This window comes from Zonotrichia albicollis, chromosome 6 (genome assembly GCF_047830755.1).
Source record: "Zonotrichia albicollis isolate bZonAlb1 chromosome 6, bZonAlb1.hap1, whole genome shotgun sequence".
Lineage (NCBI taxonomy): Eukaryota > Metazoa > Chordata > Aves > Passeriformes > Passerellidae > Zonotrichia > Zonotrichia albicollis.
In genome coordinates this window covers 27,231,849-27,256,057 of record NC_133824.1, presented here as the reverse complement: position 1 = coordinate 27,256,057, position 24,209 = coordinate 27,231,849, and the positions used below count along the sequence as shown (strand labels likewise).

Sequence of the window (24,209 nt, the reverse complement as noted above, 5' to 3'; positions counted from 1 at the left end):
CCCGCGCCCCGGCGGCCCTGGGCTGCGCGCCCTCCTCCCGCGGCAGCGGCGGGCGCTCACCGGGCGGTGCTCACCGGGCGGTGCTCACCCGGCGGGCGGGCTGGGGCGGCGGTGCCGCTGGCGCTGCAGGTCGGCGGCCGCGCGCCCCGGCCGCCCCGGCGTCTCGCCCGCCCAACGCCCCGGCCGCCGCCGCGCGCCAGGCCCCGCCCCGCCCCGCGAGCTGGGCCCGACGGCGCGCGGGGCGGGGCGGGGCGGGGCGGGGCAGCCCTTAAAGGAGCCGCGCGAGGAGGCGCGGCCGGAGGGGGGCGCTGCGGCGCGGCCCGCGGGGGGCGGAGCGCGGCCAGGGGAGCGGGACGGGGCAGAGTGGGGCGGAGCGCCGCCCCGCCCCGCCGCAGCCAGCGACGGCCGCTGTTGGGAGCCGGCGGGGTTCGTGTGGGCTCATCGCCTCTCCGCGGGGCGGCGTGCGGCTGCACGGACACGTGGCGCTCGCTCTCGGCACGGCACCGGGGAACAACGGCTGTGAGCGGAGCTGGAGCCCTCTCCGGCCTTCTGCCGCTCCGTGCCAGAGCAGCAGCGGCTCCGCAGCAGCAGCAGCAGCAGGGGAGAGCGGTGTTACACAGCCCCGGCCGTCTCCGTGCGCTGCCATCCCCTTCTCGCCGGGCCCCGGGGCAGCGCACGGTGAGCGTGTCCCTTGCCCTTGTCACGGCTGCGGAGCCACCCCAGAGCTCGGGCAGCGAGGAGACTCAGCCACGGGCACGCTCCTGCCAACTCGCCACAGCGGCAGGAAGCCATGGCAATGCTCCTGCAACAGGCACCCTGCCGCCAGCCCGTTCCTCGGCCCGTCCCACAGCTCCCGGGCTGCTGGCACACCCTCGGCACTCGGCTGGGACAGCCCGCGGGAGCACAGGGCTCGGCTGGGCCCGGCCTGCGATGCGGCACCAGCACTGCCACACGGCCGGCTGCGAGCTCCAAGGCTGCGCTGGTGCAGGAGGCCACACTCGTGCTCGCAGGGGGGCCGTGCACACACGCGTAGGGGATGCTTACACCTGGCCACCTCCTCCCTCTCCATCTGCTTTTTACGGCTGCTCCCAAGACTACACTCCTGTATCCAAACGTGCCTTCAGGGAATCAAGGAAGGATTCCTTGCTTTGCTTTCCTTTCTGTTGCTTGAACTAACACCTACTTTCTATGAATCTGCTACATTATTCATATTTTGCCTTGGAGAGGGAGCTGTTCTCCCTCTTATGTGGGGAAGGAACCATGTGTAGTTCTACTGGAAAGGTAGAGGAAGGGAAGTTTACCTATTTTTCTGCAATAGTACGGTGATCATTCATAGTAAAAGCCCATAACAGGTTATAGCTCACCAATCATTTACCATTATTTCATCAGATGTAGGAAATAAATATGATCGATCACAAAACATTGCTTATAAATACTCCCCTTGTAAGCACTTCAACACCAAAAAGCAGGAAAAAACTACATCATCATCTGGAAAACATGCCTAAAGGCAGGAAGGAAGAGTGGGAGCTAGAGCTGCATGCAAACCTGCTGATTCACGCAGCTGTTTTTTTTGTCACATCTCAGAGGCAAAGGTGGAAGGCACGGAGTGAAAATACTGGCCTGTGTTTCGCTGTGCTTTGATCAATTAGTGCTGCTGTCCTGAGCCTGAAGGAAAAGTTCAGAAACCTTTGTACCTCTGAAATAAAAGAGCTGTGAGGAGGCTGCCACAGTACTCCCTCTGCTCATGGCATTAGTGCACAGAGAAAGGTGCAATTCCTAGCAGATTCTCACTAAAATGACTTTTCACTACAGGCTGATTCATCACATTTTTGGCTTCAACCAGTTCAACTTTTTTAACGTTTAGAGATCCTTTTATTTCTGTGCTATACTTTGTTTCCATACTCTTCATTCATACATATTTCTCTTTATAACTATCAATAATAAAACCACTAAATTCTTCCTTTGAGGCCTCAGATACACTAATTTGTCTGTGCTTATTTTTTTGTTTATCATAGAATCACAGAAATCAGCATTCACAGACCATCTTAAACGTCCAAAGTATCACACAGACATTAACTAATGCCTTTTACATTGAATTTGCCACACTGCATTAGATCACCAGTTGGTCTAATCCAACATCCTGTTACCAGCAATAGCCAACTGCCAGTGCTTCAGAGGAGCTAAATGCCACCAACTGCCCCCAGAACAGTTACAGCCTTCTTCCAGGCAAATGCTGGTTCCAATCTTTTCAGGCTCCAGGTTCTGAAGAAGGAGGTGAGACATTTTCTCCTTATTACATGTGTCAAAAAAGAAAAGGAAGGTTGGGAGCTGCTACCATCAGAGCACCTCTCTCCAAGGCACAAAGCTTATGGTCTCAACCAAGGCATTTTGGCACAACTTTCCTAATGTTCATTTTCCAGTTGCTTGAATGGAGATGAAAATAAATAATTCATTGAAACACTTCATTTTCAGTAATAGAAATTTTAAAGCATAAAAGCTGCCAAACTCCACCAGAAGGTCAAAGCATGCTTAGTTTGTGTGGCCCCATCTGATTAAATAATTAATTTCTTATCCAGTGGTTATGGATGTTGCTTTTACTCAACAGAAGAGTTTTACTGTCACATAAGTCTTAGTCCATCAATACACTACTTTCTGGCAGAAACACAGATGGGATTTGGTCAGACTTACTAGCACAGGGCTGGGGAAAAGGGCAGCCCATACATTGGGGCAGTGAGACAGCCCACATCACATTTTGCCTTGGTTCTTTTGGCAAACCTGCAGCAGTGGAAGCTGGCCCAGAGAGGACATGTTTTACAACAATATAAAACATTTCTCATGGTGATGCAAATGCATACTGTTCTGCATGCCTTCACAGACCCCACAGGGACAGTGGCTGCCCTCCAGATCCAGATCTGCCACTGGATTAATCAAATAAACCAAACATATTTTTAATCCCAGACTTGAAATTTGTATCTTGTCATTCAAACTGTGAAAAGCCTTTCACAACCTTGTGAAAACAAATGTTACTTCTTACCCTCCTGCACACATCTGCCCATTCCTTCCCTCCCATGATGGACTTCTGTAGTAGGTCTGGCTGGATTCCAGGCACCCACCAAACCCCTCTGTCACTCCCCTCTGCAGCTGGACAGAAAAGAGAAAATATAACAAAGGGTTCATGAGTTGCAATAAGGACCAGGAGAGATCACTCATCAAATACCAGCACGGACAAAAACAGGATAGAATTAGAGATATTAACTGAATTTATTAGTAAAAAAAATTAGAGCAGGATGCTAAGAAGTAAAGTAAAACCTTTGAAACACCTTCCCTCCACCCATTCCTCCTTCCTGACCTCTACTTCCTCCCCCAGCAGCACAGGAGCACAGGGAATGAGGGCTATGGTCGGTTCATCACCCATGGCTTCTCACACTGCACAGGGAGGGGAATCCTTCCCCTGTTTCACTGTGGGTCCCTCCCACAGGAGACAGTTCTCCATGAGTTTCTCCAGCCTGAGTCCATCTCACAAACAACAGCTCTCTGTGAACTGCCACAACCTGGGTCCATCCCACAGACCTCAGTCCTGCTCTAACTGCTGCAGTGTGGGTGACTCTTCCACGGGGTGCAGGCCTTCAAGGACAGGCCTTACCACCACTCCTACCTGGTGTTTAGCCTTGATCAGAGGCACGTCCATCTGTGGAGCCACCAGGGATTGGCTCTGCCGAACATGAAGGAAGCCTCTAGCAGCCTCTCAAAGCAGCCACCCCTGTGGCCCTCCCCACTGCTGCCAAAGCTTGGCCAAGGAAACCCAATACAACTTCAAAAATTATTGAACTCTGTTCAGGTGCCACATACCTAACATGGCTCCAATTTCAAGGTAAATTCACTTCTGAGAGAAGCCACTGATAAAATATGATTTCTGATGGTAGTGCTCCGCTAGAAAGGGTCTCACGACAGTCTAAGCACTTCCAGAGGAGAAAAAACATAACCTAAGAGATAATGTTACTTCAGGCTGTCACACAATCTTTCCTTGGCCAGGAGCCTTGGTAATGTTACCATGCTGTGTGACCTCCTTCTCGGCAGCACTGTGTGCCCAGCAGACAAAGAGGGAGTGCTGCACCTGCTCCATGCCATTTGTTCTCTCCTCCACATTGATGCCCAGCCAGCAAACCAAAAGACTAAGACACCTTCACTCTAAGGATAGGCTGCTGCAGACACCTTGAGCTCCCAGCTCAGTCATCCAAGACTTTTTTGGGTCCAGAGAACTCTCTCACAAACCCTTTTTTCTCAGAGAGAGCTCTTATTGCCAAGATGCAGGAGAGCTACTCACATTTTTCTGTTTCCATCAACCCCCCACCTCCAGATTCCAGTGGGAAAGCAGGTAGCTGGCATCACACCAGAGATGCTTTTGTTTCTTGGAGCTGCCAGCATGCCAGGCCTCATTCTAGCAAACAGCATCTCCCACTTGGGCATACATGACAGCCACATACACTCTTGTTCCTCCTTTGCTTCTTGCTGGGAACACCTCTGTAACCTATTGGCAACTTGTTTGAAATGGGATTTGTGCAGGAGTAAATCAGTTTTTAAGTGCTGTCAAAATCCTCCCAGCCCATTAGCCTCCTGTAGATTACACCTCTGTTGTTTTGCTTTCATTTTTTCTCCACTTCCTTCTGCACACATCTCCTGGCCTGCTAGCCCTCAGTTACACTTCCAGTATCATACACTGGAACCCATGCACATTTTTTGTGTTTAGCAGGGCATTATTAATACTTAGAGTAGATGTAAATAGAGTAGCTCATCTCCAAAAGACCATTAAAGCAACATGGGAAAAACAAGAATAAAAGAGTAATCTTGGCACACCATCCACCCTTTTGCCTTGTTAGGGCACTTGAGTTCACAGTCTGCTGATGAAGAACAGGTAAGGCTAAACCTGGCTATGAGCACCATCCTTGCCATGACATTTCCTTTCTTGGAGTACCACAAACATGCACTGCATTAAGAGATTTTTTTTTTATTCCTGTGACTTGAAATGTAGCATATAGTTGTGGAGCAGTCATCAGGGCTGTCATGCTGTCATGGGAGCAAGAAGCTCCAGCTCACACCCTGGAGTTTATAGGGATTTGGGTCTTGAAGCTGCACTACTTTCTTCTGTACATATAGGCCTGTACCAGAGAAGTTAAAAAAAAAAAAATCTCCTGGAAACTACCCAGAGCTTTTCTCTCTGAGGGAAACAAATGAGGCCTTAATTAATTTTCTTTCAAATACAGCAAATTGACTTCTGCTCCAGTTGTGCTAGTTTCAAGCCACACAGCACAATGGTATTAATTCCACTTCACTTAAGGGCTAAATGTTCAGAGCAAGGAAAAGGGAGTTTCCTGTAAGTCTTGCTACAGTTGAAGTCAACAACAAACCACCCTGATTTTCATAGGAGTTGTTTCTTCAGAGTCTGCATTTCTGAGGGTGACTGTGACATATCCCCGGGTTAGCACAGCAAAATGCAGGATACACGAAAGGCATTGGCTGAGCAAATTGCCTGGTCCTTTGCATATTTTTAAAGGTCTGCCACATCCTGCCTCAAATTTCATTTTACAGGCTCAAAGATAGAAGCACTTTTAGTGCCCTGTCCTAAGGCTAGCTTACTGGTTCACTGATCGTCCTAACTAGCCCTGCTGTATCAAACTCACTTTAATCTTTTTTAACACCAGAATCTTGCCTCCAGGATTTCCCAACATTGGAATAATACACAGTGTTCTGCACAGGGTCTCCTCAGTACCCTGCAAACCAGTGGTGTCCTCCCTTGCTATCAGAGACACTTTGCCCAATAAACCAGAAGATCACATTTGCCTTCTTAGCATTCGCTTCCTTTGGGTACAATCAGCACTCATGCCATGTCCAGAGAATGACACTCAAAACCCAGCAGAACAATTTCCCTGGACACAGTGCCACTGTACAGGCACCATCCTGCACAGGTATCTCACTGTGGTGTTCTTCAGGGCCATGGACCTGTACTGGCACCATCTCGTGAATCTCATCCCTGAGAGTTAGAAGAAAAAAAATTGTACAACAAAACCCAAATCACTGAGTACAGCGAGCCTGTTAGTTTAAGGAGAGAAACTGCAGGATGTGACCTATATATACATGTATAGGAAGGACCAATTCTACAAAACTGCTATGGTAAACTATCCATCATCCCACCCTCTTTAGCATGTTCAACGATACAGTAGCTGCATCACTGCTTATGTGCTACAGTAAAGAGGTAAAGGGGATCTAAGATGATGAAGGACAAAACCTTCTTCACCATAAAATCCTGTAAGCAATTTAAGTTATCTTCCAACCATCTTAAATTCCTCCCACTGCCAAGTTTATCTAATGTACTTGTTATTCAGCTTCATTATCACATTGACTCTGTTCTACTTAGGGAAGGTGCTATTATTCCTCTTCACAGATGGAAGAGGGTGGTACAGATCCCATAGATACCAACTTCCACCATTTGCTTAGTAAAAAAGTGACAAGCAAAGAACTGAACCTGCTCCTAACATCCATTGTTCTCAACCCTTCCTGCTTTCCAACAACTTCATGCTCCACGATTTCCCAAAAAGCAACCCAATTTACTCTCAGCTTCTCCTCTGTCAACCCTGAAAATTAAATTATAAAGTCAGGCTTCTCTTGACTAATTCTTCACAATTAAGGGTAGTTGTAGAAGTCTTTCTATTACACAGTACGTTTTTTTACGGGACATTTGTTAACTTCTTGGATTCCCACCCGTTCTTTCCTCATGATTTTGCATTGTTTGGCTACATACAGACTCTGTACACCTCAAGAGAGCAGCAAATCTTAATTTTCTTTTCTTTATATAAAAATCAGCCCTTTTCAAGCCGCATACTAGAACTACTGTCTGCTGACTTTCATATTTTCTGAGGCAACATCTGGCATAAAAATTGATTGCAAATATGATCAGTTAGGAAGATTTTCTCCTAGCAGTCTTCCAGTTGGCTTCATTCCCAGAAATCGGCCCAACAGAAAAGAAAAATCTATTTGGCACTGTCTCCAGTTGCAATTACTCATTCTTCAGGTAGAACAGTTTCCCCCTTGGGGAGGTTTTGCTGACATGCGATTCACATTATGGGTTCTGAACTGCCCTGGAACTGGTATGGCCTCTGGGGTTCTGGACAGGTGCTCTCTGATGCCTAAGGAATTCAGAATCCCTGCTCATGCTGTAAAAGATTAATAGAGGTTATCCCCTCCAAAATCTAAGCATATAACTATAGGTATAACTTGAGGAATTTAAACCTAATCCTATCATTATGGGTAGTAGGTTTCAGCTGCAGCATTCACCCATAATTAAGGAGAATTATTCATAAGGGGCTTTGGCCAAAGTCATGGCAGCGTTGTAGCTCAGGTCATTGTTAAACAGTGTTAAATCAGCAGGGGCAACTCAGGCTTGGGCTACCTCCTGTGGACCCAATGTGGGAGAGTGATGCAATCCTGCTCATGTGTGTTCACTTTGCCTTCATGAGTGGGATATTTGTCCTCCAGCTCTCCTGAATTCAAGAGCAGGCATCATGGGTTTAACACCTCTCTGTCTTTCTCCTCAGGCCATAATAGACACGAATGCAGGCTGAGTGCATTGGCCCCATATGCATCCTTTACACTCCATAAGCATGGGTGTAGGGATAACAAAACAAGGAAAGGTCCAGCTTCCAACTCCTGACCCCTCTCATGCTCCCTGCTGTGCATCACTCCCAGATGAGAGCAGAAGGAAACAGCAAATCTCTTCCTGCTGGCTGCCAGCTCCTTGGCACAGCACCATCAAGCAAGACCAAGTACAATCTAGGAATGAAATAGCAGCTCATATTTAAATTGGAACATTAAATACTATATCCTAGAATGCTGTGTTCTGATGTGGCTTCCAATAGGCCAAGGAGGAGTGATGTGAGATTTTTTCAGTTCTAAAAATACCTAACTGATAAAATCCAAGCAGCAGTGAAGGTAAAAATCATACCAAAAGAGAAATAATCTTACTATTCAGCTAATGAACACCTCAGATTAGTTTAAACAAAAATAATTTTAAATCTCCAGTCTTAATCTGACAGTTTGTTCTGTTTGATTACACTTTGCATTTTACTTCCCTGGAAGAGCATCACCAGCAATGTCACATTTCCCACTGTTCTTCAATAGCTTCATGCTGTGATTCCCAGGCTGTGCTAGAATAAATAGCGCAGCTTGGAAACTGAAGCAGCATGCAAGACTGATCCTTTGCTCAAAACCAACAGTTTTCAAGTAAATAAATGGGATGTAATTGCATTCAGCTTCAGCTTGAAAATGTAACCATGTAGCATTAGGATGTAGCCTTCCTGTTGAGTTTACATTCAATGGGCCTTGCTTATTAGAGCCTATTGTGGGTCACTGCACTATTTGTATCTGGAGAGTAGCTCATGCACATGTAGTTTGTAGTCCTGCATGGATACTCCAGTGGTGTATTCTGACCTCTCATAACAAAGACATCCTCATACTCATTTCAGCTATTTGTTTACCTCATCTGAAGCTTGCTCTATGACCTTTGGGGCCAAATCCTCCGTGATTCACTGTGTGCAAGGGCTCCATAACTCCCTCATGACCCATGAGCTCCCCAAAGAAGCCAAGCCTGACCAGAAGAACTGTGTGCATTACGTTCAACAAACACATCTGAGGTTTGGTTTCTGCCAATACATGCCAACATTCTAATTGCTCCAGAAATAACCACTGACAACAGAATATCTTGAAAACCAAATAAAATCTACCCTAATACCTATACTTGTTTCCATGGAAATATGCAGTGACAAGGTTTTTTCCCCTCATTTTCTCTGCCAGCCTACCATAGTTTTGTTCAAACAGTCCTGGTAACTGACTAGGTTTACCCAAAAACAAAACTACTGCAGATGTGCCAAACTTGCACAAAGCCAAATAGAGCTGTTCAGCATGACCCCAAGAAAGCATCCATGCAGCAAGACTGCTGCCAGTCCTCAACACAGACACAGACAATCCTCTGCAGATCCCTTCAGCCAGGGACCAACAAAATCTTTTCATTACTGAGGACTAACTGGTTTCAGTGAGACAGCAAACAGCACACACCATGGTGTTTCCCAGCAAGATGAACACAAATAACAACTCACCATCAGCACACTGGCCTCAGACTCCAGCTTCGTATTAAAGTGAAAGCTATAGTACTTGCAATGCAAGTCTGTCCCCAGCGGCTGCCAAACATTTTGCTTCTGGCAGTAGCCCTCTGCATCGCCCCCCACCGTATGTCACCATTCCCAGCTGCCTCCTCACGCCCCATCTCTTCTCTGCTTCCCTGCTCTGGGCAGCTGCCCCAGCCAGAAGCTCCATTTCCCTGGGGACCCCAGTGAGGGTGAGCCACAGATGTCAACATTAGGCAAAGCCTCTGGGCTGTGACCCGTGGGGATGGTGCCCCAGCTTTGGGCAGTTACTTTGAAGTCTCTCAGGATGCTGTGCACTCACCACACCAGAACAGCCTGGCAGGGGGAAACAGAGGAGGGATGCCTTGCCACGTCTCTCAGCAGGCAGTCTGTGATGGCAGGAGGAAAGCAAATGCCATCCTGCCATCCATGCAGGAAGGTAAAGGCAAGCTGTGCCAGGACTGCAGGTAGAGCAGAAGCACAGAGTGACAAAAACAAAGGCAAAGTGTGGGAAATATAAAAAGGGAACCAACACTGAAATCTCACATAGGACTTTGGCTTTTGTCAGGTTGTTACACTGATGTTGTGGCATGCTGGGCTTTGGACCTTGGCTATCAGGCTAGCCCAGTGTATAAAGTCAAATGGGACTTTATGTTCAGCATTATCACAGAGCAGGCTGTAAAATCACTCAGGTGGATGGGCTGCAGGACTGTAAACAAAGGATTTTGGCATGTGACAAGTGGCTGTTCAGAGGGAAGGAACCGAGGATACCATGGTGCTGGGGATCAGTAAAACATTAGACTGACCGCCTCATTAAAGTTTTAAATTAGTGCTTAAACCATCCAGCTAACAAAAGAAGGTTGGTGTGTCCTGGGAGAGGGGCAGGAGCTGCAGCTGGGCAGGGAAGGGACATATTTGGGCAGATACCTGGTGCCTGTGACCCAGCAGCAGCTAGGAAGAGAAGGGCAATATGCCTGAGAGATGCTAGCAAAAATTGTGTCAGAGGCCTCCCTATTGTCCTCTCCCCAAGGCTGTCACTTTCCCCTTATCCACAGGGCTTGGGAAGGTGCAGGAATATTTTGGTGTAAAACCAGCAAGAGTCTAAGGAAGACGGAATAGGCTGAGGGTTCAGGTAGCTACACAGTAGGTCAGGGTTGTCTCAACAACAGTATAAAAAGCCTGAGACAGAGAGTAGAAATTGCAAAGTAGATGAAGATAGGATTCAACCTGGAAAACAAAGGCTATTTAGCAAGGAGGAAATAATTCACCAACTAACATTCCTCTTGGCAGAGGAGGGAAGAGTTCTGGAAAGTCAAACTATATTGATCTAGCCTTAGGAGAGCCAGAAAATTAGCGAAGGGGACACAAAGAAATTAGCTAGACAGGAGGAAGGCAACACACCAGCACCAGGAATGTGCACAGAGCTACCCTGCCAGGCAACACAAAGCTGAGTGCTGGGCAGGAACCCACCGCTCAGTTCAGGGCTGTGCCTACCATGAGAATCTGACACACCGGCAGGAGACAGAAGGTGATAGCTCCCTGTGCAACCGTGGGGGGTTGGATTTGTGATGACAGTATGTGTTCTTGTCTCTGAGGGGACATAGAAACAGTTGACAAACATTTGTAAGGCATACACCCAAGCAGGAGGGAGTGCAAATTACTTAGAGAAGACTAAACAAAGAGAAGGAAAAATCAAAGCTGAAGGTAACTCAAAAGCTTTTACCAAAGAGCAACCAATAGTAGGTTGTGAAATAGCTCCCATGAAGAGAGCAGGGAAGAACCCAGGTTTGGACAGTTTTAAAGTTAGATGGGAAGAAAGTAAATAATACATGAGCAATGGAAGGCATACGGAAGAATTTGTTGAAGTGATACAAAAATTTCCACCCATTCATTCCACTGCCCCACATCTCTTGCTATCATTAGTAGTGATGCAAAATTAGAAATGTTTATTAAAGCATATCATTATAGTACTGCTCCACCTGAGCACATAGATTTCTAGACATATCTAGTCAACACAGAATTAGGCTTTATAATTGTGTCTGGGAAAATGATTCACAAGCAGCGATCCACGTAAACTCCTCCAATGATCTCCTCCTTCCCCATCCCAAAACTCCTGTAGTCTTGATGAGATAGGGATATGACTCCGTGTTTGGACAGTGTGTGTTAACGTCTCCTAAAGTCACATCCAGCTGCTTCTAAAAATCTCCTGATAAATCCCTTTTTAATTGCATTTGGGAGACCACTTACAGGTCTCCCAAAGATGCACATGGAAACCTGAAAAGATCAAGGTCCAAATACAGTCCTGATGAAGGCTGAAATAAGCAACATGCCAAAAGCTTGGAGGAGCCTACACCTTACCTGGCATATGCACTTAGCAGCTTAATCCTCCCCATGAGGAGGGAACACAGCTATGGCTCGACAGGGCTACAGCAAGTATTAATGGTTAGCTCCATCAGCCAGAAGGCTGGGCTCTTCACACGGCAGAGCTGGTCCCTGGCCTCAGGATTTTTCACCTGACTAATAACCAAGCTTTATAACTGTCCCCTGCAGACTATCATGATGATGAATGAATGAGATCAGGTCAGTCAATATGGCTTATTGGTGGAGTTTGCTCACTTGCTGTGGATGCATCATTACCCTGTGCATTCATCAGCACAGTCTTTGCCTGTACAATATGAAATGACAACCAACCTTCTGCTCATCAGCTTTCTGCTAAGAACTCCCAAGCCTTTTTGGGTCCTTCTTTTGCTCTGTATCCTTGTCCTGGGCCATCCTGGAAAGTTGTTCGGGAAGTACCATATCCTTCCTTATTAAAGCAAACCATATTAAGGTGCACCTGTAGGAGTTAAATGAGAAATTGCTGAAAAACACTGACTTCATAACACAGTGATTAATGGTGCATTTACTACTCCTGTCATCTGCCTGAAAAAAAATCAAGAGTTGCTCCACTAAGTGGCACAGATGCTCTGCAGCTCCACAAGCAGCAGTGATCCTCTTTTGGCTGAATGGTATTTCCAGAGCAAAGCATTTCTCAACTCCACTGAGGCTGTTGAGCCCAGGATTCCTGTAGAAACCAGGGATATTTCAAAGTAACTGCAAGCACCACATTCAAACTGGGTACTCAAAAAGGTGTACTGTACAGCCTGACATATCTTTGCATCAAGCAATAGCTTACACCAGCACAAAAGGGAATAAGGTTTCATGGCTGGAAACTGCTTTGAACTGAAATCTGAGATCTTTGCCATTCCTTTCCAGCTCTGGCGTGAATTCCCTAGGCAGCCCAAGGCAGGCATCTTCATCTCCCTGGGGCACAGTTTGCCATCTGTAAAACTGGGTTAGCATCTCCTGCTCCTTCTTACACTCTTTTTATCCTGTCTATATTAACGGTAAATACAGATGGGCTTTTTTGTGTGCAGGTACAATGCAAAACTAGGGGCACGACCCTGAAAGTGCCACTCATTTAGGGACGGTCTGCCGGGAAAGACGCGAGCTCGGAGCGGCAGGTGCAGGGTAGGACGCACGGATTAAGGGATGCGCACACAGGGATTGGGGATGCCTGCAGGGAAGGACACTCTCCTGGCGGGCCGGGCGCTTACCCGCCACCCGAGCTCGCCGCAGCATCACCGGGCCCGGCCCCTCGCGGCGGGGAGGCGGGGGCGGGTCCCCGCCCGGCCGCAGCGCTGCCCCCGGCCCGGCGGCGCGGCGGGGCTGCGGGGCGGGCTCCCCCCGCTCCCGCCTCCGCCCGCCCCCCGCGCGGGGCTGCAGCGGGCAGCGCGGGGCGCCGCAGCCTGCGGGCGGCCGCCGTGCCCGCCGCCGCCGTGCCCGCCCCGCAGGTGGGGGCGCCGCGCGGGGCCCGGGGTGCCATGGACGAGCCGCCGCCGCCGCCCGCCTGATCCCCGAGGCCGCCGGCACCGAGACAAAGAGCGGGGCTGCGGCCGCGCCCGCCCGGTGAGTGCCGCGGGGGACCGGGGCGGGCGGGGGACTCCGTCTTGCGCCGCGGCCCGGGAGTAGGGCTCGGTCCCGCTGCCAGCCCTGCCTGACACCCCCGGGCACCCCTCTCTCCGGTCACCCATTCGCGCGCGGACACTCTCGTCCTCCAGTCCGCCAAGCCCAGCGCACCTACAGCATCCTCACAGCCTGACTACCCTCAGCCCAGACTGCCCTCCCGGCCCAGACACACCCCGTGCACCTCCAGCATCCCCGTTCCTTGCCGAACGATTCTGTGCCCACTGCCCGAACCTGCCGGAGGACCCTGAACGACCCCCGTCACCCCAAACGCCCCCGCGCTCACAACCCGCGCTTCCCGAGGACTCCCGCACCACGCCCCTGTGCCCGACCGCTCAAACACGGCTCCCCGCCCCCGGACACTGCCCCTCCGTGCCCAACACCTGCCGCGACCTGCCCCTTTCCTGCACAAACGCAGCCCAGCCCAGGCACCCCTGGTGCGCCCCTCAGCCCTGCCCCGGGGACACAAAGGGGTCCGTACGCCCGCTGCCCGCCCGCTCACCCGCCGCCGCTCTCTGCCCCGCAGGCCGAGCCATGGTGGAGCCGCCGGCCGAGCCTCCCCCGCAGCCCTGCCCGGCGCCAGGGGGGGCGGCGGGGGGAGAGCCGGCCCGTCCTGGAGAGCAGTCGCCGCTGCTGCACCTGGACCTGTACAACTTCGACTGCGCGGCGGCGGAGGGCAGCCGGTACGTGCTGACCAGCCCGCGGTCGCTGGAGGCCTGCGCCCGCTGCGCCGTGCGGCCCGTGGAGCTGCTGCCGCGGGCGCTGGGGGACCTGCTGAGAGAGGCGCCCGGGCGCTCCATGCGGGTGGCCGCCGGCCTCTACGAGGCCTACGAGCGGGAGCGCCGCCGCAAGCTGCAGCAGTGCCGGGAGGAGCGGGAGAGGATTATCCGGGAGGAGAAGAGGCGGATCCTCGGGCCCCTCGGCAGCCTGCCGCCTTCGCCCGCCGCCCGCGTCTCCTCCCGGGCTGCGGCCGCAGCTGCCGGCGGGCCCCGGACCCATGGCGGGGGGAAGGCCAGGGCATCGAGGGGTGCCAAGGGCAAGAGCCACTCCCTGGACTCCTTGCAGAAGCGCCGCGAGGGTAGCTGGGGCAAGACCTCCTCTGAGTCGGGCGCTTCGTCGTCCTACAGCGGGGAGAGCCTGCGGGAGCGCGGGGGCAAGGTGTGCGGCCGGGGTCGGGGGGTAGCCGCCGCCAATGGGACTCTGCTGGGGCGCAGCTTCAGCCTAGGCGACCTCAGCCACTCGCCACAGACTGCCCAGAGAGTCGAGAGGATCGTCAGGGAGGTGAAGAGGAAGAAGGGTCTCTCAGAGGTGCCAGAGAGGGACAAGAAGATCGCGGCAGTGATGATCGCCAAGCACCAGGAGGCCAACCTCCTGCGGGAGCAGCGGCAGGCGGCTCACCTGCAGTGGGACAGCCAGCGGCGCCTGGCTGAGCAGCGGAAGGAGCAGGAGGAGAAGGAGAAGCAGAGGGCCCTCCTGCAGGGTCAGCGGATGTGGGAGAGCCAGGTGGAGAAGCGGCGAGGGAGACTGAACCAGGAGCAGGAGGAAGCTGCCCTGATGAAGCAGAAGCAGCTCCTGGTATGTGAGGAGAGGTGGCGGGAGCAAGCGGAGAAGCAGGAGCGGCTGAGGAGGGAGAGGCTGGAGAGGGCCATCAAGGAGGACAAGCAGAAAAAACTCCATCAAGAGCTCAACCTGAAGGCAAAGGAAGAGGTCAAGAAGGAGCACCAGGAGCGAGAGGAGCAGCTCCTGCAAGAGAAGCTGTCCACAGCTGCACAGAAGAGGCTGAAAAAGGAGGTCCAGCTGCAGAAGGAAAAGAGACTGTTCAACCAAGCAGAGAAGCTGAAGCATGAGGCCTTGCTCAAGGAACTGGCCAAGCAGGAGGCAGAAGAGAAGGAAATGCTGAAGGCATCCCTGAAGATGAGTTTGACAAAGGCTCAGGAGAACTACGAGCAGCTTGTGGAGAAGAGGAACCAGGAGCTGAGGGAAAAGGCCAGGCGTGAGGACATGCAGATCCAGAGAGCTAAACTGGCAGCAGAGAAGAAGGAAAGAGAGCAGAAGGAGCACTTGGAAGCACTGGCTAGAGAGACAGAGAGAAAGCTCCAGCATGCTGCCCAGGTGGCTGAAGAGGCTGTCCAAGAAAAAGCCCGCAAAGTGGTCTTGAGCCGTCTGGAAAAGGAAAAAGTGCAGAAGATGAACAAGCAAAAGGTGGAACAATATGAGGACTTACGGCGCAGGGAAATTCTCCTCTCTATAGAGAGGAAGCTGGAGAGAAGTGAGCAGATCTTCAAGGAGAAGAAGACTGTCTTAGAAAATGCCAGGTCTGTTGCTCGAGCATCCTTCCATGTTCGGGAGAAGGTGCGGGAGGAGACAAACATGCGCACCTTTGACAAGATGGCCTTCGAAGCAGAACTGCATGCTCAACTTAGTAAGAAGTGAAAGATCTTGTCATGGGTGAGTGAGGATGCACCACTGGTTGTCCGTCATAATGTGACAGAAAGCTCCTCGGCATGAGCATTTAAAAAACAACGAAAACCAACATCCACCCTAATTTCATGTTTTGGGGGAGCAGGGTACCGCACAAAAATGTGGCAGCTATTTCACATACTGTTTTAAAAACATTTTTCATTCTGGGTGTGTTTTAGAGACTGACCTCAGTCATCTTTACAGAGAGGAAGCAAGTTTTTCTGTCCTCCACCCCACAAGCACATGCATTTTTTTTTTTGGAGAGAGCTGCAAAATCTGCTTGAAGCCTCTGAGTATTTGATTGATTGTTTACACCAGAGATGACTACAGCTGCACTCTCCAGCGGGAAATGCAAACAGAGGTTGCTGACTACTAGAGCCTGCTGAATAAGAACCAAAACCACCCCAGCTGATTCTGCCTGCAGTGATGGGCAGTTTGGTTTCAGTTACGGGACTGCATTTTCAAAGCTGCTGCAGTCCCATGCTGAAGGCAGGGAGGCTGGAGTACCGAATGCCATGTACTCTGGGTGCCCCTTGACTGGGGCCAGTACCAAGCTAGGGAAAGCACAAATCAAGGCCATGTAAGTAGACATCATGATCAGAGCTGGGCAGAAGCTGTCTGAAAGTGCACGCAAACACAATTTATTTTTTGCTGTTACCCCTCCCAAGGTATCCTCACCTCTCCTCCTCCTTTCCAAGGTTCTCTTACAAACATCTCTAGAATTCCTTCTTTTTTTTTTTGGAGGAGGGAGTAAAGGAGAGAAATTTGTGGACAGTCCACAAACTGTCAAGCACCCACACAAGTCACCTGTTCATTAAGATATGAAAATGAATGAACCTGTGGAATCTGGACTTTTGGAGAAATACAGAGGTCACTTGTAAATGGAAATCACCACCCTCCGGAATTCCCAAAACCTTATCCAATTTGCCTGTCTTGAGCAGGAGGTTGGACCAGATGTTCTCCAGAGTTCCAAGCTTATTGTTCTCATGAGCTGCGTACAATGACATGTTTGCCTAGCTCTTATCAGTGTCTACTGAGCAGGGCAGCATTTCTCTGCCACTGGTGCTAAGAGCTGTATTCTTGTATAGAGCACAAGAAAGAGAGATGCACAAAATAAGGTACATTACAGATTCTCTTAGATGAGGATCATGTGTTTTTTATAAGAGCTAACTCAATACTATTTAGGGGGAACTGAGTTCTTCTGCAATTAAATGCACCAGAAATGGGAAAAACCTACCTGTGCCCTGTGTACAGCGTTCAAGTACAACAGCATTCTGCTCCAGGTTTCCACATGGACTCTTTGTTGAGTTGGATTTGTAAGCACACATCTGAAGCAGGCACTTTGGTTTGGTTTTTTTCTGGCTCCGGGCAGCATCAGCTCTCTGTTCCATCATCTGTGACGCCGGATTGGGTTGCTCTGATGATAGCAGTCAGACCTGGAGCACGGAGGAGAAGCACCAAGAGGAGACAGGATCTCGTTTCTTTGTGGATGTCTCTGACATGGAAAATAGTAGAAGAGACAACCAGGAGAGGGTTGACATATGGCACAGACATGCAGTCTAGCATGCATAGATTGCTTACCAGAATTTCCCAGGAGGTAACAGCGGGTGAGAGCCCTCCTAGAAGGCTTTAAAGGAGTTGTTAAATGAACACTAACAATAGACCAAATACACTGGTGCCCTGCAAGGTTAGAGACATTACACAGTGTTGAAAATTAAGACATAGGTTTTTTTTTTATTTTTATAAGATTTGATCTTTGAATCAAAGTATGATTGGTGGTGTTAAGGGCAGGCAGCATGAAAGTAGGAATTAGGGCACCTGAGCAGTGTTTGCTCTGTCAGTCATTGGCTCACTGTGTAATGCCAGGCAAGTCCTCAGAGGCTGGACCTGCTCCTATTGATATAAACGGAAGCAGAGTTGGGCTCCTGGGACTCACAGGAAATAGTAAGACTCTGATTGGCAAAGCACTTCAAAGACTTTGGACAAATGTTGCTTATAAAATACAAAGTAATATTTATTTATGTATTTATGTATTTATTTATTTATTTATTTATTTGAGTGGTTATTAAAGTAAAACACCCCTTAGAGAAAAGCATTAACACCCAAATCTGGTAATTGTGGAAAGGACAGCTGCATTAGTGTTTCCAGCAGGGAGGCTATCCCTTATCCTCAGCCTCAAAGCAGCAATCAGAACAGTGAAACAAATCCTGTTCTAACACTGGACAAGGTCCTTGAGAAAACACAGACTTCACATGATGTCCGTGCCTCAGTGATTTGTGTGTGCCCTCGTACCTGCAAAGACCTAGAAAAGAGATGGTCAGTGGCTCTAATCCAGCCACTGCAAAACTGCCCTTGCTCCCTGACAGCACTAGAGTTAGGGTAAAACCTGCAATGACTCCAGCCTAGCCAGTGTTTCATCTGATTTGTAGCCTTTGAGGCTGGAGAGAAAGCCTGCCAGCACATATATGAAGGGTTTTGCTTCCTGTGTCGTTGCACTGGGGTTGAAATTCACTGCTTGGTTAATTTAGCAGAGGGACAAGGGGGAGAGGTGGGAAACAGTGGAAAGAAGGCAAATGGTGATGGGTGAATGAGCAGGCAGCCTCTAACTGGAGGAGCATGTTTTCCCTAAAGCTCTACTGCAATCTACCTGAAGACTGTCCAAACCTCCCTCTGACAAGGGCATTTCCAGACGGAGAACATTCTGCAGCCCAGGAGACATGGCCACTGACTGTAATTACACCTGGGGTCCATCTCTTGCTGCTGACTGAGTTTGACACCTTGGGGCTACAGCTGAACTAATCAACACAAACCTACATGAAGGTAATTGGATTGGCAAACTAGTGTTCCTCTACTGTGCAGTGTACAGCTCAAGTTTTGAATGTGCAATCTGAGAAAAATATTTTTTTTCAAAAGACACTGATCTGTGTATGGATATTTTTTATTTCTGTAGTGGTTTAAGTCCTAAGTCCATGAAATTCAGTGAATTTTATGAGTTTAAAATTGAAGCATGGAAAATTTAAGTCAGCAGTTTGGATGGAGGCATGAGGTATTTCTTGGGTCTGCTTATGCTTTTGTTTATTTGAGAAGGAGTTCTACTGCTGGATTTCTGTAGAAGCAGAAGTTAAACCAATGGTCACATGTAAAAAGTATGGCCCTTTTAGATGGGGCTTATTTGGTGTTTTTGCAACTGAGCTGCAGGTTAAGGAGAACTAAAAAAGCAATCAACATGGAGGAGAAGCACTGACTAAAGAGCAGTTTCTTTTGGCTGACCTCTGGAGGAATTTTGGAACACAATGGAACACATTTTGCACATTCAGAAATTCTTGTTTATGTGGATTGTCTAGGCTTTAATGGCATCTGGGCTGAAACTGGAGCCCTTCAGTGCCAGAGAGAGTGCCAACAATTTTACCTGTGTGCTTCCTCTTCACACAAAATTTATCACTAAAACTCATTCTCTCTGTCAAGGTTGAATTTGGCAGATATGTCTAAAAGCTGTTAGGAGGAGCAGCTGCACCACCACTGGTTAATATTTTGCAAGGTAAATTTTAAGCCCATTTATACTAAGTTCTTTCTCCACATGCCATAAGAGGGATGTAAGGATTAGATTTCTCACCTTGGTTATCTGTTTTCCTCTTAGGATGCTGTGGAGCTGCAGACTCATTCTTTGCTAAAATTTTTCCTGGTGCCAGGGGAATCTGTTTGCTAAGAAAATGCTGAATATGCAGTGCTCACATGTTTGATACGGGACTTAGTTAAAGACATCTACATGTCTTTATTAAGCCAAGGCTGGACAGGGAGGTGTGGGAAACAGAATTTGCAATACATAGCCTGGCTTGTTATATTTTACCTGAGGATGGCTTCTCATTGCCACAGTTGTTGCATCAGAGAAAGACTTGCTTTCAGCTGTGGGCGTTCTTCTGCAGGTAAAGACAAAAATGTAGTAGTTGAAATGCCATTTCAAACATGAGGTTTTTTTGGTTTGGGCTTTTTTTGGTCTTGTTGGGGTTTTGTTTTAAAGAAGATGCAGGGAGATTTAAGGATGAGATACAAAGCTAGTTAGATGCAGCACATTACAGATGGTAACTGGTGTCTTCACACGTAGTTCTGCTCTGTGGACCTGAGACTGCACTGCTTAGTAGAGCAGCCACTACATCCAGGAGAGCAGAGGTGCTCTTGGAGGTGCTCTGTGGTGTGTTCTCAGATCACACAGGCTCCCTTCAAAGCAATCCACTGTAAGCTCTAATGCTTTGCTGCTCCAAGGGAGTATAGTTTGTTAGGATTGGATTTAGCCTATATAGTTGTAAAAGAAGGCTGTCATAGGCAAAACACTGGCTTAGCGCAGTCCTTCTGGAAGGCAGCCCCCAGACACCTGCTTTGCAGTGCAGTACAGGGAGCTGATGGAGCTCTAATACAGCTGCTTGGGGGAGTGCAGCCCCACAAGTCCTTGGCAAGCAAATAGCACCCACTCTGAAGAGCCCGTACAGAGGCAGGGTAAGAAAATCATAATGCTTCTGGCTTCTAAGCAGGCAGCAGCTCTGCCCTCCTTTTGGTGAGATATTACTAGGTGATTGTTTAAAGAGAAAACACTGGGAACAAGAAAAAAAATGCAAAACTCTTCTAACCCAAGATACCTGGAAAGAGATTCTCCATTCATGGAGACCATCCAGCACTATAGGGAGGCCAGTCTTCAGAGCCTTCATAATGGAATATGCCCCATATCCCACATGCCTCTTAACACTAGGACCTGAAAAAAATTCCTTTCTAGAGGCCTGACTTCTTTGTCCTTAGCCCATTCTTTGAGCATGCATCTTTGCTGTGAAACATTACCTTGTTACTGTAAGATTCTACTCTGAAAGGACCCAAGTCTTTCTCTGGTAACTTTGCACTCATCTCCTGCATCCCTGCCATTCAGAAATCCTCTGCATTGCAAAACCACTCTGGCAGTAAGAATCATCCTGTATTACAAAACCAAACTGCCAGTGCTGTTTTGTTCTTATGTGCTTTACACAGCTCCCTGCATCTAATCTCAGGACCTGGCTGAGGTAAACCAGTTATCGCCCCCAGCCTAAGTACAAGCAAACTGAAGCAGAAAGAGCTGATGTGATTTGCCCTGGGCCATGTTGGCCTCCCTGATCTAGCTGGAGCTCTCACTCACGTCCTCCCTAATCCCCGTGCAGTCCTCTAATTGGCCTCCTCTGCTTGCAGTGGAGGGATATCCCTGTGCCCCTGCTGTGGGAGCTCCCCTGACTCCTGATCTGCAGCTGGTGCTTCATGGAGGATAAAGGTTTTAAACCACCAACCACCACTTCTGGGCATTGTCTCCAAACTCTGAAACACTTTTAAATAGGGGGGTGGAGGAAGAGGGTTATATAAGGCTGCACTGGGAGGCCAGGACAGGAGCAGAGAGAGAGGAAAGTACATTAGCAGAAATGGGCAGGAGCTACAGATGGAAATGTTAAATGAATGAGTAAACATGGACTGAGTATCCTTATAGCATCCTGGCTAGCCAGAATCACTTAGATCTCTATGTGACAGCATACAATAACACTTTCTTTCAGCACATTAAGCTTACAGGGCTCAGTTCATCCCATTAGTTACCTCTTTAAGGCCATCAGAGTTATTCCAGGAGTGAATACAGTCTAGATATATTAAACTTTTCATTATTTATGTAAATCACAGTGGCTTGGCAGAGTTTATGCTTTCAAGAGCTTGGTGGAAATTTCCTCCTGCCTGAGCAGTACCCAATGCAATGGGGTGGGAGGGTCACATATCAGCTGATATTTTTAGACTGGGTGACAAATTTGTCAATAGCCTGGTGCTGGACACTGTGTTCCTGGGTGTTTACAAAGCAGTGTCTGCTTAAGCAGCTCAGTGCAGCTGAGGGGAAGAGCAGCTGGCAGAGAAGTACTTTGTCAGATAGTAAGTTAAACAGTTGGGAGTAAGAGATTTGGCTCTTTGTCTGTTGGACACTACTGGGAATGTTTTGGTTTGTAGGAGGGTGATGTGTTAATGTACTCTCTTTTTTAATCACCTCCAAAGTAAGCAGTGCTATTTTTGACAATTATTTAATGATTTATAAGAGGTAGGAAAATAAATGAGGAAGGGAGCACAAAACACAGATGTGTAGGCAAAGCTGAAAGCCATTTTTCTTTCCCTCCTGAAAAAAAACATCCCAGCAGGTGAAGGTTTTGTTAAGTGCCACATTGCATGCAATTTCTTAGACCCTAGGAGGGGACCACTCTGTTCATGAGCTTTGCTACTTATACACCTGTCTCCTGTACATGCTGACAAGACGGGCTTCATGTTTACCTCCCAGGGACAGCTATTTCTTCAGATTTCAAGGAGAATGTGAGATCCATGAACAGGCACCATTTTCACTATAGAAGGACCACTGCACAACCATCCTGGATGGACTTGGTCCACATCTGACATGAACCCTGATGGAAGAGGGGTACTTTGTTCTCACCAGGGAATTTCAGCAGCCCTCATCCACACAGTCTAGGGGCCTCTGCACCATTTTCAGCTTCCACCTGAAGTTGCCAAAATGTCCTTGTGTCCTAATTTGATCCCAAGGCTCCTGCTCTCATTGCCTGCAGCTAGGTAGCTGGGGGGCTCACCATAGGGTGCAGCCAAGTCTCCACATGTCTGCAGGGGCTTCAAGAAAACTAAATTGCCCTGTTCTTTCTTAAACTGGGGCATGTCTGTGCTCAAGCAACTACAAGAGCAATCTGAGTCTGGGCTTTGGGTGCAGTAGATTGAAAACCTACAGAAGAACTGAGGTGTTGTGGCCCAGCAAAGGGACGCTACTGTTTTATTTTTAATTATCAAACACTACTGCTAATTTACTTTCCCTGCATTGCTTTCCCAGACAGTACCATGAATGGGGCAAGCATTAACAGCCCCAGTGGAAGTGCTTAGCTGTTGCCCTCCCCACTTAGACCAATGCTTGGCTTGGGAAGCAGTGTCCCTTCTTGCCTGAGAGGGAAGCTTTCCTTTCTGCAATCAGCATCACGTCATGCACAGGTGCTCTGGGGCAGGCTGGCATCTAAGATACATCCATCCTATCACCAGCTTCTCCTTCTGACCTGGACTCTACCAGTAAACTCACACCTAGCTCATAAAGGTCTGCATGACCTGTCATGACAGGGATTCTAGGTATGTTGTAACAGGTATGCGTCATGATATTGCTTTTTCTGTTATCAGTTTCACCTGCTGCTGCTCAGGAGGAAGTAAAGCCAGGGAGGATTGTTTCAGTAAACCAGAGCTGACCTGCCTGCTCTCAGAAAACGGTAGGCAGGTAGGCAAGCTGAGAGCTTCAGGGCTTTATGCAACACTAGAACACCTGACATCTTAGGTTAGCTTTAGATATACTCCATATCCCTTTTCACGGTAGCTATCACTCCAATTTACATCACTTGGATGCTGCGAGTCCTAATATTTTCCAGGGCAGACGGCACTCTGTCTTGTAACAGAAGTTTTCTGTGATTCCTGCAATTTTAAAAAAAACCTGCACAATCTGTTTGCAGAATCAAGTATTTCAATGCATTTTACTAATGGTTCCATCAAAAAAATTGTAGAAGCAGAGATTCCTGAAGACAATGATGTTCACACCCAGACCTACTGTCCTCTCTAAGTTTCTCTGATCAGACTGCACTGTGCTACTCCAGAGGTTTCTTGCAGCTCCTGCTGTCTCTGGGAAGCTTCAGGTCCCTCCCTGCAAAGCCACTGTACCATAACACAGCTGCCACGTGATTCAGTCACCAAATGCACAGAAAACTTGCTGTAAGCTACCAGGGGAATTTATGCATCTCCTGGAAGCCACAGGCCCTTCCCATCCATCCTGACACCAGGGCTATAAGAACTCCCTGTACAGTACCTGCTGACCCAGTAATGCTGTCTGAGTCCTCTCCATGGCAACGCACTGCAGTGTCCTCAGCCACAGGCACGGATGGCCAGGGAACCGATGCATCAGATGTATGGAGAATAATTTTAGCATAAGTTTTTCCATGGGGAAACTGGAGGCACAAAATTACTCCCCAGAGGAAGTAAAAGAATGTCTGAAGAAGAAAGAAATAACAAAATTAGTTATTTAAATATCCCTAAAATCATAGGAGACATGGTTTATATGTCTAATGCAACAGATGTACATGGCCAAGCAGCTTCACACATTTTAGGTACCCTCAGGGATGAAGAAAGGTAGAAAGTACTTAGGACCTCAGGTGAGAAAGGAATGAGGTTTCCCAACAAGGGTTAGGGCTGGTCAGAGTGGAAAATTGTAGGGAAACTGTTCTAGACATCTCCAACTATGATGGCTCTCATACCACTACAGCAAAGAAACATATCCTGAATGAATGGTGGGAGTAAGGATGGAAAAGAGAAGCCTGGGATAAACACACACAGGACTTAAACAAATGTATAAAATAATGGAAATAAGACTGGGGCCCTACATGAAAGTCAGGATGAATTGTGAATTTTTGAGGTCTCCTTCCTGGTGAAGGCTCCTGCATTACAGCAGCAGAGAAATGCCTTCTGGAGCACCCCAGCCCAGTGGCTTCCTCTACCCCAGGCCTC

At 48.7% G+C, this 24,209-nt stretch overlaps 2 protein-coding genes across 9 annotated transcripts in view; one reads left to right on the top strand and one right to left on the bottom strand.

The window, feature by feature from the left end:
* Positions 1 to 13,818, bottom strand: part of SUSD6 (sushi domain containing 6) — a 91,777-nt gene extending 77,959 nt beyond the window's left edge. For 3 of the 8 annotated variants that reach the window (XM_074542876.1, XM_074542875.1, XM_074542883.1), the window contains exon 1: positions 61 to 202. The gene's annotated coding sequence lies outside the window, so the exon portion shown is untranslated. Of the gene's footprint in view, positions 1 to 60; positions 239 to 3,034; positions 3,142 to 11,864; positions 12,010 to 13,680 lie in introns of those variants that run through there. The other 5 variants (XM_074542881.1, XM_074542878.1, XM_074542880.1 and 2 more) reach the window with 4 other exon arrangements.
* On the top strand, positions 13,713 to 18,550 carry CCDC177 (coiled-coil domain containing 177). Its single transcript, XM_014265802.3, has one exon. The coding sequence runs from the start codon at positions 13,713 to 13,715 to the stop codon at positions 15,609 to 15,611; it is 1,899 nt and encodes a 632-aa protein (XP_014121277.2). The 3' UTR covers positions 15,612 to 18,550.
* Positions 18,551 to 24,209: the final 5,659 nt, after the last annotated feature.